We start from the raw sequence: 18874 nt of genomic DNA on the forward strand, positions 1-18874 counted from the left end.
TCAGGCTGCTATTTTCCTAATATTGAATAGATCCATTAACATTGAAGTTTATCTGATTGAGATACACACACACACACACACACACACACACACTGAAAATATTCAGGACGGGAACTAATTTCTTAACATTTAAATATTTAATATGCCACAATGCATTAAAAGGCATTCTATTTTTGTATATCTACAAAACATCCTTGATTTTTTAACGATTATTATTCCCTTGTCCTTTGTTGTTCTCTTTTTAAAAGTAATAAAGCTGTAAAACAAATGCTCTTCCCAAGATTGATGTACACGTCTCCTCTTCCGCCATTCCCGAGCACCATCAGGCCTCTATCTGAGGACGTAGGAGTATTGCAGGCAAAAAACTCTGGAAGGCCTTAGGCTAAAGAAGGTGACTTTATACCGAACCAGGGGCTTCCAAAATGCTGCTGTATGAATGGAAAGGTGTTTGATTTGCGTGCCTAGGAAGTTGTTGGAGATTTGTGGATCAGTGTAAATTGGGTTGTTTTATTGATTTGCAGAGCAGATGTTAATAAGAAATCCAGAGCAAAATGCATGGTCTCTTGAGGGAGACAGAATATTAGTCTTACTTTTCAAAATATAGAAGGAGCTGTGCTTCCTGCAATACTTCCTGGAATGACTATGCAATTAATTACGCAGACAGTGTGAGCCCAGGGGACTTTTTTTTGATGTCGAAAGATGGAAAAGCCTTGCCCACAATGCATTTTTTTCAAAAACAAGTCAGGTTTGTTGAAGGGAAGACACATTCTAGCCAGACCTTGTTTGTATTGGTATTTGTCCTATCTTAGATCCACCGAGAACAACAGCAGCAGCAACAAATGACACACCAAAATTCACATTAATCAAGTCTGTGGCAAAATTCATTGCATCCCTAGAAGCAACTAGTGTGGCCTCTTTGACAATCTTCCATTTCACCTCAAAATGAAAGGGTGGGATTGGTGAATCTTCCAAGTAAGTAGAAGTCCCAAGGCAATGTTTCCAAGTTCCAAAAGTCAGTTAGATACTTATGGCTCCCTTAGCTTCAACCAGTGTTTCTCAACCTTGGCAACATGTGGACTTCAGCAGGCTGGCTGGGGAATTCTGGGAGCTGAAGTCCACATGTCTTAAAGTTGCCAAGGTTGAGAAATACTGGCTTAGAGGCTCCTATTCAAGTTGCATTCTCCATTATTTCTTCTGACATAACTCTTCCATGGCTTGTTGTTGTGGTTACTTCTATCAGGTCTTATTCAGACTCTGCAAAAGACCTCAGTATTAGTTGTTGCTATCCCCAGCTAAATAATCCCAGACCTTTGCTTAGGACTAGGATAAGACAATACAGCATGAAGTAGAGCAATTACTCTATTTCATTCACTCTAACACTGTGTCATTATGCCAAGGTTGAGAAACACTGCATTATTATAAAGGCTTTGGAAAGGTTTGGTTATAAACAACAAGTATGGCTCAGAATTAAGGGAGGGGGTAATTTTTTGCTGAAAAAACACATGAAAGATATGAGGGACCTGATCTGAAAAATATCATCAATCCAAGATCTTAGGAGCTGCTTCAAGTAACTGATGAAAGCCACAAATCTAAATACATCAAGTGTCTAGCTCAATGGAAGGCAGAAATGGGCAGAAATATGGAGGCCCCTAGCATTCCCTTTGTGTCCCTCTGAGCAGCCCTGTGCTGAGCAGATCTTACATTTTTGGTTTCCTCCTCTTCCTCCACCACCTCCTCCTCCTCCTCCTCCTTGGTATTTTGGAGGTTTGGAGGTAGTTACTGGGATGAAAAGAGTATTTTAAGTCTTCAAGAGCCTTAGGGTAACACTTTACACCTAAAGATTTCACATTTTTCCCCTGTTGGTGGACTAATAAGCAAATTCTCCCTTTGTGCATGTTCAAACTCCCCCCCAATGGCCTCATCTACTCCAGTCACATCATCTTCACAGCCCTCTTGCCACCCCATGGCACATGGCTCCCAGAAAGATGTCCAGCTCTGCTATTAACTAATCAGGCAGTTACTTATAACTGTCTCCATGTGAGAGTGACCACCATTCTTAAGAAGTTGGAATCATGGGGGACATAGATGTGTATTACACTCTAGGTGATTCTATCTGAGATGAACAGACATGTTGTTTGTGCCAAACAGTTCCTGATGTCTTTGGAACAAAATACAAGTTGGATTTATTAGGGCAGCCCTGCCATTGAATATTGTTTAAAAAAATAATGTGAGAAATATTCTTGAGTTTCCAAGGTCTCGTATGTAAAACTTGCATTCATCAGCTTCAGCAGCGCTGTTGTGATTAAGGCTGCACACACCCATATGATAATGGATTAAATTTATTGATGAACACTGGATGCATCTCTCCAACATATTATTTGAGTTGCTCATTAATTGCAAGGAATAAATAGCACGTTTCTTAGCAGCACTTATTTCTCAGAAGTGAATTCTTTTTCTTCTTTCAAAGATTTTAAACCACCTCCCTTGGAATTGGGCTTTTTGTCAAAAAATTAGCTGTCTGTGGACCAAAAAGTGCTACACTCATCACTGGTCTATATCCTTGTGTTCCACCTGACAGTATTATTAGGGTAAAAGAGAATTCCTTCAATCTTCCTTGTGCCACCATTAAGGAAGGTAGGCTTAATGGCACCTGCTTTTCTGAGAAGGGAAAAAAAGCAATCTGTGTTTGTCTGGAGCAATGTACACACCATTTGCATTAGCTTGCTGTCTTTCCATCGGTAATTTCTCCGAAGATTGGCTATTCTGCCCCAACATTTATTTCATAAATGTACATAAGCCTGAGGCCTTCATCTCTCTGGTACAGTAATAGGTTTGTCTGATATGAACTAATTTTTGGAACAGTTTTGTGTGGAGCTCTGGGCCCTGCCTCCTCGCCATCAAGGTCAGACAAAATAGGTAAGGTCACACATTAAACAGGAAGAATTTATTTCAAAAATGATGCAAACTTTCAGATGGCACAATATTAAAGAAACACTTCTGCCTTAACGTCCCAGAACGGAATCTGTTCTTGCCATAACTTCCAAACCGAGCTTTTTTTTAGTCATTTGAAACTTAAAGGTCATCTCGTACAATAATTAGATGAATGACATCTCCTCGTATAGATTATTATTCCCAGTGCTGTTTCACTTTGGCCATGCCTCGGAGCAGCATTTTTGTCATTTGGATGAAGAACTTAAGATTTCCAGTGGAGAACTTTAAATGTCCTAGCTAGATATTTTGGCTGAAGCTAAAACAGCCTTAAGAAATTTTCCATACTCTTCTTTTTTTCTTCCCACTTCAATCTGCCACCCTTCACTCAAAATCGGAAGGATATTGGGTAAGATAAGGTAGAAGCCTCTTAAAGCTTTCCCCCCCCCCAAATCATTTCTGTCTGTAGTACTTAAATTTTTTACCATGCCTTTATCAGGGTATATGGAAATGTATTCCAGTTTATGTTAACATCTTCATCCTAAAAATCAAATTAGTGTGGAACGTAAACCTAATGTCACCAAAGCAGAGCATCATAATTGAAAACTGCACATCAATAATGTACCTCCAGCAGAATCACTAAAACGCTCTTCAAGTTAAGGGGACAAATGGTATGTAGCACTTTCAAAGGGAGTGAATTGACTTCAGGAATTGGAATATATCTCAGCCAGGACTAACGAAATAAGGTTTGGTTTCTGTCATTTTTTAGGAACTCAGGAACGCTCACAGTGAACAGCTCATGGGGATCAGGCGGGAGGAAGAAATGGAAATGTCTGATGATGACAGCAGTGAAAACCCCAGTAACAAGAAGCTGAGAGTGGACGATTCAGGTAAAATTGCAATTCCCCTCCTCCTTTATTTCTGAACCACAGTTCCTTCCTTGAACCTGGACAGTCCCAGCCTAACTGGATGGTTATCTTACATGGCTTTATGGCACAGAATTGTGCAGCAAAATTCATATTTTTAAGAGAAAGATGAATTATGATAACTTTGCTGGAAATGTTTTCTCAGATCTGATCTAGCAGATATATAACTCGATGTCATCTTGTTTATGCTTTTTGGCAAAGCACCGATAAAAGGATTCTATGTTCAGAAAATGTTGTCTTTGGGGAGGGAGAAAGCTTTGTGGGGATTTGTGTCTGTAGCTTATAAAAAGAAGAACAATCTAGAAAATGGACCTGAGGCAGCCTATTGATTTGTGAGCAACTATTTGATATGGAACTACTCCAGGTATTATCCTTCCTTGCGTTCTTCTATATTTGCACTGTTAGCCACTTGCTTCTTGTAAGGGATTGTCAATAATGAACTTTCAGTTTTTCAGCACAGCCTGGAAAGGCTTTTCCTGTTTTCCCCTCAGCACTGGGGTATTTCTGCCACTCTAGTCAGAGCAAAGATGCGCTCAGACTTCAGGGATCCCACTCTGTTGAATCCTTTTAAGAGGAATAGCACTTGGAGGAATGGCCATGCCATCTTCAGGCTGGGGCATGAAACGCAATTGGGTCTGCTCTGCAGTTACCAATGTTGCTGATATTTATTGAGTCGCAAAATGTTTACCCCATCATTCAATGAAGTGATTCTCATAGCGTCATTATCCATGGTGGTCTTCACTTCATACTCATTTGTAGCACTGTTTCTTTTCTTTTTTTTTAATTTAACTCTGCAGTTTGCATTTTTAGACCAGGGAGGGGCAGCCCGTGGCTCCCAGCACTCTTACTTGCAGCCACCAAAGTAAGCTGGGACAAATTTCCCCAGTGTTTTAGTTTGGGGGGATATTCCTGAAGTCCGCAGTAGAATGATATTTCCTGATTGAACTGGGTAAGGTGTAGCAAGTGTAAGGCACCCATGTTGCCCTTTAAACCCTGTCTCTGCAAAAAAAAAAAAAAAAAAACATTAAAAAGAAAAAGAAAAAGAAGAGGTCCATAAATTTCAGTGCTGCTCACTTTGGTGAAATCATACTGTGACCAGCCACACCCTGCAGCGCCCAGATGGAACACAAAGACAAAATGTGGCAACCCTCCTTCATACCCTCTCCTGTCCAAGAAAAAGCTTTAGCCTTATGACAGTTTTAGAAATAATTGAGGCAAAGAGCTATGACATTTGCTCAAGTTTCATAATGAGCTTCCTAACTGAGCTGGAATATCAGATTTTTCAACCAATGTCATTTCTCTACCTTTCTCCAGCCTGATTGTAAACAGATTAATAGAGCTAGAAACTGAGATTTATCTCTTAAGTTCTGTCCAACTGACAGGTTTCAGGAAAAGGTTCTCCCTCCTTCTAGATAATCCAACTCATGTGACAACAAAACCTATTTTAATACACTTTAAGTAGAAAATTATTTAGTGGTTTAGGTGTAGCTGGTTAGTTAGGTGATCAAGTAGTTTCTGATTTCTGGTTATATGGACAAAAGCCTGCCATCCCAGCCTCTCCCCTGTGATAATCCACACTTCTTCCAATGACTTTGTGATGATCCCCCAGGTCTAGTCTGTCCATTTTATCTCTTGTCTTCCCTTCTGTTATTTCCCTCACCATTGTCAGCATAGCTGTTTTCTAGTTCATCATCCACTTGCCCAAAGTATAAGAGGTTCTGCTTGCTGGGCATTGTCTGAAGGCAGCAGTTGGTCTTATGTGGTCCAGGATGGTCTTATTGGTTCTTCTTGCAGTTCATGGAACTCTTAGTAACTCTATAAAGGTTTTCCTGACAATTTAGCAATAGGATTTCTGATCTGAGACATGCAATTAATTAAATCCTGGATTGGTGTCTGGAGGCAACTTGAGGGGCAACAAAATTTAATCCAGATAAGCCTGGGGTGCAGAGGTAAACATATATTTCTGCTGAAGCAAAGTTTCAGCCTGTTCTCAGTGGGATGGTATTTCCTTAGAAAGATAAGGCTTACAATATGCGGTCACATAAGTTAGATGCATTAGTATGCATATCTTGCTTACATCAATGCAGAGCTACCATTTGGGAACAGTTGTGATAGTTAACAAATAGTTTCCTCATAAATTAATAAATTGCTACAAAAACAACCTGAAGTATAAGAAAGGGGAGGAGGTGCAGCACAATCAGACTTGCAAGATTCTTTTATTATAGCCACTCTCAGTTAAAGTAGCTCTAGCCTTCCTGAGGAGTTGATTTCCTGGTCTGGTCTGTCTAGTGGGGATAACACTAATGGACCAACTCTTCTCATATCATTTTAACTAGAAACCAAGATCTGATAGAGAGGCCCTTCTTTGATCTTAAAAGTAGGAAATAAAAGCAAAATATGCATTTGATATTATATTTATACATTGTTGAAATGTGTAAAATGGGCTTTTCTGTAAATGTCTTCACCCACAGATAATTCATTTCACCCACCCTATACTTTCTTGTTTAAGTTTCTGCTGCTGGGTGTAAAGCATTTTGTTCTGTTACTGCTTCCCATGAATTCTCATATTTTCAACTATTTTAATCTGCAGTTATTCTGATTAGGATGTTTAGCTTTTAACTTCTTTATTTGTGTATATTTTTAAGTGTTGTTGTATGGCTTGAGTATTATTTTGGTAAATGGAAAGGTGGAATAGAAATTAAATTCATAAGAAGTGACAGATGGCCCACAGCTGAAATCTAACCCAGAAAAGCCAGAAATGTTGGCATAGGCAAAAATGAAAGGCCCTGTTTCTGACAGGGACTATTCTTTCTTGTAAGAATCAGGTTTCCAAAAGAAAGAAAAGCTTAAAACATGTCCTCCTAAGATCAGGGAGTGACCTCTTTCAACTTTCTCCTTCCGTGGGAAATAACATGCCACTGAAATGCATGGATCGCTGTTTGTCTTTTAGATGGGACGCTGTCAAAAATAAAGCAGAGCTCTTCCCATTTTAGGTCTATCTGTGCAGAAATGAAAACCTGCATAAGGCTTCTGTGTCTAGTCTGAGGGTGACAGAAGGGTAAATTTAAAATTCCAGTAGAAGACATCTTTGAATTGGGCTCTAAGGAGACAAGCCGGGCCTCCTTGAGAACAACCTAACTAGTTTAATTCATCTTCCTATAACTGATATCATAGTATCTTCTATAGGACAATTCTCTTGTATTTGTATTCTGTTGGAATTTATTCTTAGTCATTGAAAATCATAACATTTAGGTGCCACTTTTATTAAGTAAGAAGTCAGTTAATGTAATTAGGTAGGTGTCTTCTCACGCTATTCTTTCATTACAAAGCTCAAAGAGGTAGGTATAGTTTTCCTTCTATAGCGGTACTGAGCAGATCTAGGCAAATGTAGTATAGGGACCTCATTCCTGCCATTTCATCAAATGGGCCTCCAGCAGAAAACATCTCTTCCCAAGATGTCAAAACAAGGAAGTGGAGTTAGGAGGTGAGCAGTACAGAATGAATCATTTAATCAACGAGGGCTGAGAAGATACCCTGACACCCAGGTTCTGGGGCACCAGTGGGGACTGGATCTGGAGCAGGAGTGAGAAAGATTTATGCTACATACTGCCCCAGTGCCCCATCGTTGGTCTCCAATCAACTAAGATTCTGTGGCCAAAATTCAGTGGTATGATTTTTTTAATTTAGTAGAAAATACAGAAATATAGAAGAATATGAGAGTGCAAGATCTCTGGAACAATAAACATTTTTGTTGCTATTCATTTAACCACCACTGCCATTCCAATTAATTGGAACTGAGTACAAATCAGTCACTAAAACTTAGTTTCCAACCCATGGGGATACTTTCACATGTAAGCCAATTGTGCTATTATCCACAGAGGCTTCAGTTTGCTATGGCTTGGAGAAGGAAGAGACTTGCTGCTTCCATGTTTTGAATTCTACTCAGGGTATACAATAGGTTGTATTGCCTGTACCAGCCTGTTCTTCCCTATAATGTTCAGTACATGCTGCAAAAACAATTCTTTGCCAGAAGAAACAAAGACAAAATCAGGGGCTGAAATCTTAAAGTCTTTATCTCTGGTACAGTTGATTTCCCTCAGGAGTTCAGTGTGGAAGGAGAGCAGTAAAATTCTACCAAAACAGAATTAGAAAAACAGGTACAAACTGAGTACTAAAGAAGTTTATGCAAATATCATTGGTAAATTTGCAAAAGACCAAGTAATCTGTCCTCACTTTTCCATCTTTCTCTCCTGCCACCAACTCTCTTTTTATCTGTGCCTTCAACTGGATATTTTCACACTGGAAAACTTTAGTAAATAAATTAAGAGTTTTAGAAACTTGGACAAATATAAGTGTGTGGAACTTCTCAATTGCCATGAGAGCCTTGGCCCCTTCAGCCAAACCCAGAACGTTCCTGCCCCAAACATCTCCTAAATACTGTACCTAGAAGAATTTCCACCGGGAATGCCATAAGCAAGTGACAAGTTAGCTGTACTTCATAGACCTAGCCAATGCCTCTGTGAGCAATTCTGGTGCTACTAGTGATTTCTGCAAGGATTTTGGCTTTCATTTGACAGAGTTTAGAAATATACAGTTCCTTCATGGACAACAGGTTGAATATTATCGTCTGCTCAGTTAACTCTTGCCATACTGCAACTGATTTCACTAGAGATGTAGAAGCTTCTGTTCTTTCTAAATCATCAGTACAGAATTTGGAGAGCTATTTGAGTTTACCCTGTACCCTACAGAAAGAAGGTCGGTCTCCTGATTCTATAATGTGTCACTTTGGGGAAGATAACATGGGATTAAGGAACCTAAGCATGGGGACCCTGAACCAGAGTTGATACTGGGGCATCTCGGGGGGACCATCCAAAGAATTAGGATGCCTTTGAGATGCACTCAAAAGCCTGCCCCTTTTTTACACGTGTTGCACACATAATGCACATAAAAAGGAAAAGGGCTTCAATTGCATAGTCATGAATACCATCTTGACTTTTTGGACAACCCTTATGGATGCCCGTGTCTTGGTAAATGTTTCTCCCTCTTTTAAATGTCTCCAGATGCAAAGTATAGATGGGTGGACATGAGAGAAATTACTTGTCTGTAACCAAATAACCGTGGTATGGATTTCTACTGTGTAATGGTGCGTGTGTGTATGTGTGTGTGTGTGTGTGTGTGTTTATTTATATTTCAGACAAAAAAGTCACCCATAATTTATTTTGGTGTAGAAATAGAAAATTGTAGGGGCTATTTTGATTGCCCTGATGTCGAATAGGTGCGTGTAAATTTTCTTTCCTAGAGCTGTTTGCTTTACTTTAGGTAACCTGGTTTATAGAAGGGAAAATGGGGTTTATAGAAGAAAGATCATGAAATGGGTTATCTGGAATTAACAGCAGCACTACCCTGGGAGCTGAGGGTAGGGATAGCACACGAGCAAAAGGTTTTAATTTGCAGGTTAGAAAAAGTGGTTCCAGAGGAGAATGTTCATTCCATTTTTGTCCCCTTGAATATGCAGACAAATTATATTTTAAACAATTTCTGGCAAAGAATTGGGGTACTAAAGGTGAATCGCTGATTGTGACAACAGCCACATTCAGCTGAGAGGATGCCTGATTTATCCTGCCATTGATGGAGTGATTGGAATGAAAAAGAGAAATGGCTGTTAGCTGAGGTACAGCAAGCCAGTTAGGTAGATCTAATAAAAATATGAAAATTAAAGTCTGAGTACTGAAGCATATTCAGGAAGCAAAAAAACAAAAAAACATCATCCCATCCATAAAACTTTAGTTCAAATACCATCTTGTGGGTTCTCGCTCCCCTGCCTACTGGCACCACACACAAAGTCCTAAAATGAGAGACTCTGAAGTAATTTCAAGAATTATTGAAGTGCAGCTGTTTGCACATAGCTAGCTGGAAAGATTTTCACCCCTAGGATATATCTGTAATTTTCCGTGTAATGGAAGGGTGGTATTGTTACACCGCTAATGCAGCAGTGCCACACAGAAGTTCTCTATTACAACTCCAGTAAGTGAAATGCTTTAGCAGAAAACATAAAAAGATGGTGTACCGGCCTCTCTTAGGAATGGACCATAGAGCCAAGGACTTTACAAGAGCATTGCTTAACCCTTAGCAAAGAGTTTGGCATGAATCAGAGCCCAGCCAGGGTACAATGTTTTCTGTGGGTTGTTCACTCATTCAATTACTGTTAGGACCTGGTTACATGTGGCATTTATTGTGTGAAACAAGAGATACATAAGCTAGCTCTTACTCTTGAAGTTGCCAGACAGTGATCTGACAGCTTCAGGAATGATTGGAAATGGAATGTATGGGACAGGAATCTCAGGCCAGCATTCTGCTTTTCTTCTTGGATTAATTTCTTATCACTCTGAGTAGCAACAATATAAGACAGGTGAAATCAGCAAAGGCAAAACAAAGACAGAAAAATAGCTAGTAATTCCACAACCCAGGCTAGTGTCAGTTTTCAGCAGCAATAACCGGATGTACAAGTAGTTATTTGTAACGTGGTTTGAATATTCAGTCCCAAGCATTCTGTCCTGGCCATTTAATTCATAGAATTTTTTTAAAAATCCAATGGGAATAGAGTTAACACATTTTTTATTTTATTTTTAATTCTAGCATTTCTACCTGGCTTTCAATTCAGTTTAGCACTTCAGGCAGCATTTGACAGATTATGCAAACCAACTGAAAAATACATCTTAAAAAAACTCTACAATAATCAAGTGAAGTGTTATTACCCAGAACATTGACGTTAGAGAATCCCATTATACCTGAAAATCCGTTAAACCAGAAGCTGCAGCTTTATGTCACCAAGAAGAGACTGGAGCCTCATAAGCATTTCTGGAAAAGGAATCCAAATGTTTTGATACCATAACAAAGATAGCTCTGGTATCTTTGACTAGAAGTAGGTGAGCTTTCTAGGGTCTCTTTGGTTCTTCTAGAAAAAAGAAAGGAAGACCAGATCGTTTTGCAGGCAAACCTGAGGACTTGCACTGGCCCGTTCCATGGGAGTGAATTGTTTAATTAGTTCTTACAGGATGGAAAAAATGAAAAGGGTAGAAATCTGCTGGAGGACATTAGATTGAAAGCATCTGATATACAATGTATAAAAGTAATGAACCAGTTTGTCCAAAAGGCATGAGTGTACCTTACATGGGTATTACCAGTTTGTGCTTGAGAAGTCTTGATACAATGAAGATTGGGGGATGTAGGAAGGGGCTGTAAGGAGAGAGCCCTCCTGCAGTGACGGATGGGCTTCAGCTTTCTAGAGTCTGCCTTCTGCCTTCCTTGTTTTATTATTAGAATTCCAAGTACCTAGTGCAGAAGACATACTCTTATAATTAAAATTAGAAATCTCCTCACAGGCCTTTTACGGAAATGGTTATCCTGTAATTTTCTTCATGAAATGGTATCATTGAGGGACCACGGTGTCTTTTTGCGGTTGGATAAGGGGACTGTGGATATAAATACTTGCACAGTGCTTTTCCTAGGGTTTTCCTCAGGAGGAGGCCTCTCAACTTTGCCCTGAGGCAAGAGAAATCACAAGGGGACTGTGAGATATTGTACAAAAAGCTGGCATTTAGAATATCATAAGCTCCATCACATCCATTTTTAATATATTTGTTTTCCTTTTCTCAATTTCTATCACTTTGCTTGACTTCTTAAAGTTCTTTTCCTTCCTACTCTAGGATGGATTACTGGAATTGGCTTGGATTTTTTATATTTTTGTTATCATTTGCAGTTAATTCTTGAGTAGGAATTACAGGAGAAACACAGACCTAAGGAGCTAATTTCTACTGATACATATCAGTAACCTTAACACTAATGCTTATTCAGGATATGAATTAATGTATGGACATGGTGGAAGCAAGTTTAGCTTGCAAATAGTATTGAATAGTATTGATGTAAACTATATTCAGAGTTCCCTTTCTTTTCTCTTATCTCCTGCCACTGATTTTTTTTTTTTACTACTTCTTGTTCTTCTTCTCAACTTTGCATATCAGTTGCTTGACCATTGCATGATAGATGTGTATACATTATGGATTTGAGTAAGGGCATTTATGTATTTTTTTATAATAACTTTATTAAATTTTAAAAACAGAAAGATAAAAACTAGCAATAACTAATAATCAAGAAAAAGAATAGAGGAAAAGAAAGAATAAAGAGAAAGAGGGAAAGCAGGAGTACAGAAAAAGAAAGAGAAAGAAATACAAAAAAAAGAATAACTTCCAACTTTTTTTACAGCAGATGTAAGTAAAACATACATTAAACTCTTACTCTAGGATTTTAACTTAACGTCCATTTTTTCTATAATCTATTAATTTTACTAATCATCAATTCCATATATCATGATTTCATTTTTTTTTTTCTGTTTCCCACAAAAAGTCCAGAAGGGGCTTCCAATTAGCATTAAAATTAGTCAATGTCTTTTCTCTAATCAAAGCTTCAATTTTGCCATCTCAGCTACCTCTGTCAACTTTATTCTTCCATTGTAGGTAATACTGAGTCTTCCCACCTTTGAGCATGTAAAGTCTCGCTGCAGTTATCATATATAAAAACAAAGATCCATGAGATTTTTCCAATTGTTTATCCATCAGCCCCAAGAGAAATGTCTTGGGTTTCGATTGTATGTTAATCTTCAAAATCTTCTGAGTTAATATATGTATTTGAGTCCAAACTTTTTTAGCTTTATTACATGTCCACCAAAGATGATAAAAATTCCCTCCTTGTTCACATTTCCAACATATATTTGAAGTCCCTTTGTACATTTTTTGATAATCTTTCTGGTGACAAATACAATCAACACATCATTTTATAAAATTCTCTTTAAGATTATAACATAATGTAAATTTCAACCCTTTCATCCACATACTGTACTTTCCCATTGTTCCATTTGTATATAATATCCAAATTTTTAGCCCATTTTATTATACAATCTTTAACTTGTTCATACACAATTTCAAATCTCAACAAAAGTTTATACACTTTGGCAATAAGATGTTTATCATTAGTACATAACTCAGTTTCAAATACAGTTTTATCATGTTCAAAACCATATGTCCTTTTATCAACTTTAAATCTTTCTACTAATTGTACACGTGAAAACCATTGCCACATATATCCTTCTGATATCAAGTCTTCTCTTGATTTTATTTTAAATTCTCCCTGATAAAAATCTAAAATGTCACCATAAGTTAGCCACTTCTGCTTAATTGCCATTTCTCTTCTATAATATGCTTCTTGTGGTGACAGCCATAAAGGTATTTTCGGACACAAACTAGATTTATATCTATTCCAAATTCTCAAAATGGCACAAGTAAGGCCATTTAGTTAGTAGATTAAGATGAGACAAAATAACAAGGTTAGTCCAAGAAGATCCAGAAAGTACAAATTGATAACCATTAGCTCTATAACTTATTCAAATATCTGCTGGAAATAATGAGAATAACATGTTTAGAGTACCAAACTTCCAAAGTGTCTTGGTTCCAATACGCTGAAAAAACAATGAAAGACTTAGGTATTTTAGTTTAGAAACTAAAGATGGAATTTAACTTGTGAGAGGATGTGGGGACAGTTACAGATGTTGAATGCTATAGAAAGGAAAGCATAAAAATTCAGTTATTGGGTTTTAAAAGAGCGGCACTAAATTAAATAGTAGATAAACATAACAGCAATTGTTGAAATACATTTTAGCGTAAGTCTCATTGCAAACTTGCAAAAGGTGCAGAAAATCTGACTGCAGAGGGTGTTTTCAGCCAAAATGAAAAAAAAGGAAAGGTTATGAAAAATAAGTATATCATGACAGTAATGCTATATACTGTTTTACATATAGTAAGTCTATATAAAGCAAAAGCACAAGATCCAGCCTTATTTAGAATGTGTTGTGCAGGATACTTCTGAATTCTTCAAAAACTTGGTATAAGATATTTAAAAGCAGGCATTTTAATTACTATCCTCTTTAGCAAAGGAGGAGAAAGAGAAGGAAGACATTTTAATATATGCACATGCAAGTCAAAATATTCTTGGATAATCAAATGCATTTGATCCAAAATTTTGAAATTGGCTGGCTCTTTCTCAGAGAATTCTCTATAATATAAGAGAACTAAAGAAGCATTCTGACTGGGAAAGAAGAAATAAAAATGGTATCATCTTTAAAAAGGAAAGCAGGCCATCCTGTGAATTGTAGAGCTATTAAGCTGACCTCTATAATTAAGGTACCTAGGCAAAATAACCTTTTGTAATCACTGAACAGAAAATTGAAATGTTTTTGTTTATAAAAAAAGAAATCTTGTCAAAACAATTGGATTTTCCTTCCTAGGTAGTAATAAAAATATTATTTGACACCTGTCAGAGATGCTTGATATATGGGAATTTCCACCTCTGTGATTCTTTTCTGTGTTATAAGAGAAAAAAGTTTATGATCAATCTTGCATTCTTGCAATCTTCTCCTGCTTCATAAAGTTCGTGCAGGGTAAACTGGAATTCAGTTTCACTTTAGCAATTCCTGGCTTGTTGCATACAAACCAAGAATTGTGGTATAAAAGACATTCAATTTGTTCAATGAAGCTTCAGTGAAACTGAGGTTCATTTGTTTATTTGATTGACTAATTAACTAACTCAAGACAGTCAACCATTCATATTGCTTTCTTTTTATTCCTTTGGGTTTAATTATTACATCTAGTGGAAAAAGGAAAACTGCCTGATTAGGTCCATTCCTCATTAAGAGAGGTGGCACTTCCAGCAGTACATGAAAAAAAGATGCCTTGATGCAGAAGAGTTCAACAGTGACAGGCTGAGAAGTAACGTGCCTTCTAAAAGAAAATGCTCAAGGGAGCAGCCAACTGCAGGAACTCCAAACTGGAACTGATTTTCTACATTTCCAGTTGGGATTTAGGTTTGACTTTGGCATTGAAAATAGCTGGGTCAACTTTGGGATGATCAGAGATGGAAAATGCCATTCGATTTATGCTTCTCAGTAGCTTTCAAGACCAAGTTGTCTGAGATTTGCTCATTTGTATTTCTGTTCTCACTTGGATAACCATTTACAAAAGGGGTTCCAACGGAGCCATGGTCAATTGCAGGGCATATTGAGGTCCCACTGAGTAATAAAGGGCATTTGAGCATTTATACTTTACTACCATCTATATGCAGATGGGATCCAGTCCTGTTCCTTTTTAAAAAAATTCAGCCTAGGTGAGGGCCGAGAAGAGCTGCATTAGTGCTTCATCATGATAATGGAATGGAAGCTAGTATACTGAGATTCAATCCAGGCAAAACTGTCATCTTATCAGTGGCCAATCTGTTTGCCCAAGCTAATTTTGTTCAATCTATACCTAGAGCTGTTTGGCTTCTAAAGGTTTAGGTTCCTGACCTTAAGATGCTTATGGGATCGATTCTCTCAAAATAAACATCAGCTACCTTCTACTCTAGGTGGACAAAGATAACCTTGCTATAGTACACCATATCTTGGTAACATCATTTTGAGTTATTTCAAAACTGGGACTGCCTCTGAAAAGACTTTATAAACTTCAGCTTGTCCTGTACTTGACTATAAAGGGGCTAACTGAGACTGCCCATTTCTTTCTCTTTTTCTGGGTCCTTCTCTATTTTCAGCCAGATTAGAAGTTCTGCATTTGACCTTCATGGCTTGGGAATGCCCTACCTTGACATTATTCTCACTTTCTTGGGGTGCCTGGCTGAAGGAATTTTCAGTTGAAGCTTTCCATTGCTCTCCTTAGAAAAACAGGATGCATCATTGTGATATATTTTCAATCTCTTTTTATTATTATTATTTTTGGAAACGTTTAATTCTGCAGGTTCATTCTTCTTCTCATTGCTTTTAAAGCTCTGCAGTTTAAAAATCTTGTAATGGGTTCTTTAACACTTTCTGCTCTGAGTGGAGCAAATCTGCAGTCTTCCAGATGGTGCTGAACTACTACTCTCAAAGCCAAGTTGGGTCAATGGTGATGGATGGTGAAAGATGTAGTTTAGCCACAGGAATGTGCACAAATGTTCCACAGAATTTCACGACAGTCCATTCCTCCTCTAGACCAAGCTAATCCAGCCATTTCAGTGTGGGCTCTGGCAGTTCTCCAGATGCCAATCCTCTGAATCTGACATAATTACAGAATAGTTCAATTGGCTTGATCCAGAGGAGAAATGGCCGACAACAACACAAATATAATTAAAATTAAGAGGTAGAGCATAGAGCTAAACATCCTTGATATTTATGTAATGTATAATCCATCTAAGCTATAAAGCTTTTCTTTGTCTCCTCTCTTCGACCTATCAAAGGCCAGTATCCAATTCATTCAATTTATCACAGCAGTGAAAGTTTTATTAACATTATTTCTGCTTCTAGGATCTTTTTAAAAAGAAATGAAAGAAATAGAACTTTCAAGGGGACATATTTAATAAGAGTTTTGCAAAAATAACTGGCTAACTACAAACTGTTTTGCAATGCCTGTGGTGCCATTATGCCTTCGAACTGCCAGAAATGCTATTATCTAGATTACGTTTTATTATGTTTTCTGGTTTTTCATCTTGATAAGTTTTAATGCAGGATCATTACATATGAGAATAGATTTAATCCTGTTCTTAGCAGGCTTTAAGGACACCAAAGGGATTATTTATATAATAAGATGCAAGGTTGCTATGGAAAACTCTGTAGCAACCTAACATCTTCACAAAAGCAAGCAGCCACTTGTGACAGCAATCTAAATTTACATTTATTTTAGTGTCATTTTTATCGACACTCTTAGTCTCTCATTTTGACAAGATGCTAAAATATGTTTAGGGGTTTGGGCTTGAGCAAAATTTATAGTCAAGCCCCAGAATTAAAACAGTTCCTTAAAAATATTGAAAAATAACGGTTCAGTGGTTTTCCTTTTGCAAAATAGTATTTCAGAGTAAGAAAGAAGAAATGTTTGCTTTCCTTTATAATAATTCTTATTATTTTCTTTGCAACTATATCATTGAGAAAGGAGAGGGTGGCATTAATTTACCTTACCTGCCAGTGGTCATGGAATAAAAGCATGTATTTCTGAAAATTAAAGTGAAGACACCACACTGTCTGAATCACTTTGTCATTAACATCTGAAGGCTATAGAATCAGGGTATAAGACAAGACACACTCTGATAGACACAATCTATTAAAATAGCTTGGTAGTGTTTTAAAAATGTCTGTCTCCTTTTTTATATAATGGTGTACTCTCAGTATACATTTTGCTTTTCATTATACAGTAGAGCCATGGAAATGTCTCCAGAGAAATAATTCAAAATCTCTGATTTCCAATTGAAATTTCTTCCCTGTTTGGCCTGAGAAAGTATACTGAAAATAAAAATTAGTTTTGGTGACACTGGTCTTAGCCTCAAGAAGAATATGTGTGTGTGAAATTTCCCACATGGTATTTGAATATACTCAATAGGGATGCTGATTTTCAAGCTCTGATTTCGGAACAAGCGTTATGCCTCTGACTGGGTTTTTCTCCTGTTTTATAGCAAAACAGATTAATAAAGAATTGTTTTATTATTTCAAATATTTGAAAGGTCTGTTCTGAAAGCAAACAGAGCTTAAGAAATACTGTATATGTATTCAGATGTCTAACTGCACACACTATTTTGTAATTCTTAAAATGCCCTAGGAAAGAACAATGGGTTGCCCAAACCAACTTGCTGCGTTCATGGTTAAAGGCCCAAAGAGGTGTAGAAGATCTTTGATCTAGTCCATTTTTAGTGTAGTTGTTGCCTTTGAAGGCAATCTTGATGTAGTTATGGGTAATGACAGGGATGCAACAAAATCTTATCTTATTTTTAGAGTCATCCTTCCAGGCTGATTGGTACATCAGAGATGATGTTTGCCCTATCAGGGAAAACATACATTTCCCATGACATCTAAGACCAAAAAGGTCTGGCCTGAAAGGTGAAGATTACAGGATATTCCTCTGCTGCTCTTGGCCATTTCCCAGAATGGTTAAAAATAAACTGAAGGCCAGGGAGAATTCAGCTTTTATCATTATAACAATTGGAGTCTTTTTGAGAATATCTACACTGTGGTGTCTGCTACTTATTTGCTCTGCACCGTAGCCTCAATCAAATTCAGATCTGATTTACTAAGTGTTTACAGCTCCCGGGGCCCAAATTCAAGTATCAGGTATAGTTTTCCAAACGGATTTCAGAAGGACAACATGCTCTAAAATCTTACCCCACACAAGGGTATTCTGTGTAGGCTTATTTTGCAAAATTCCATTAAAACAAAGCTCATTGGGTAATTTTTTTAAGGTTAGATGGCCTAGTAAACAGTATAAAATACTGTGATCTTGGCAAAAAAAAAAGTGACATAGAGAAAATTCCATGTTTCCTAGTCTTTCACAGTTCTTTTTTCTGGAGGCAGCTATTCCCCCGTTTTCATCAGGAAAGGAAATGTAGGCAGTAAACCAGATGTGGGGCATTCCCTGCATCTCTTCTGGTGCCTCTTCTCTTCAGCGCAGTTTAAATTAACTGCATGTTGATAGAGTACCAAAAATGGATGATACTGAGATGAGACAGGAGGTAAGACTCAAGCGTTAGGGGATAAGCCAATAACTGAGAGCAAAGAACAAGGTAGGATCCAAGAACAGGCCAGAAGCCAAAACAAAAGAACAGTCAAAGATAGAGGGGAATTTTCTTCAATGTGGAACTCCTGCTGGCTGAAAATCATGAAGGGGTGCAGGTAAAACTATTATAAGAACGCACCAGATAACAGGAATGTCTTGTAATCCATGGAAGGCAAGCTCAGTGCAAATAGGAAATCTTTTCTACTGTCTGCCCAGAAGACCCAGTCATTAGCTAGGGTGAACCATCATGCAGGTGCAGTCCAATGGTTCTCCACACTGGGAGTTGCACATATATCACAGAAGCATATAATTATATTTGTCCAATTCTGTTTAGATGCTATGGCTAAGAATAATAATTTGGAATAAGAAAGATTCCTTTCTTCCCAACTGTCCTGACCTTATTAGTGT

The 18874-nt window shown here is 37.6% G+C and overlaps 1 protein-coding gene across 9 annotated transcripts in view; it reads left to right on the forward strand.

Annotated features, from left to right (window-relative positions):
* The window catches only part of ENOX1 (ecto-NOX disulfide-thiol exchanger 1), a 394509-nt gene that overhangs the window by 316736 nt on the left and 58899 nt on the right, over positions 1-18874 (forward strand). For all 9 annotated transcript variants that reach the window (XM_088139475.1, XM_088139474.1, XM_088139470.1 and 6 more), the window contains one exon: positions 3698-3818. In XM_088139475.1, the coding sequence (XP_087995601.1) occupies positions 3698-3818 (121 nt within the window). The remainder of the gene's footprint in view (positions 1-3697; positions 3819-18874) is intronic.

This window comes from Python bivittatus, unplaced genomic scaffold (genome assembly GCF_059951505.1).
Source record: "Python bivittatus isolate LINGU-HERP-01145 unplaced genomic scaffold, Pbiv_v1 ctg000210_np1212, whole genome shotgun sequence".
Lineage (NCBI taxonomy): Eukaryota > Metazoa > Chordata > Lepidosauria > Squamata > Pythonidae > Python > Python bivittatus.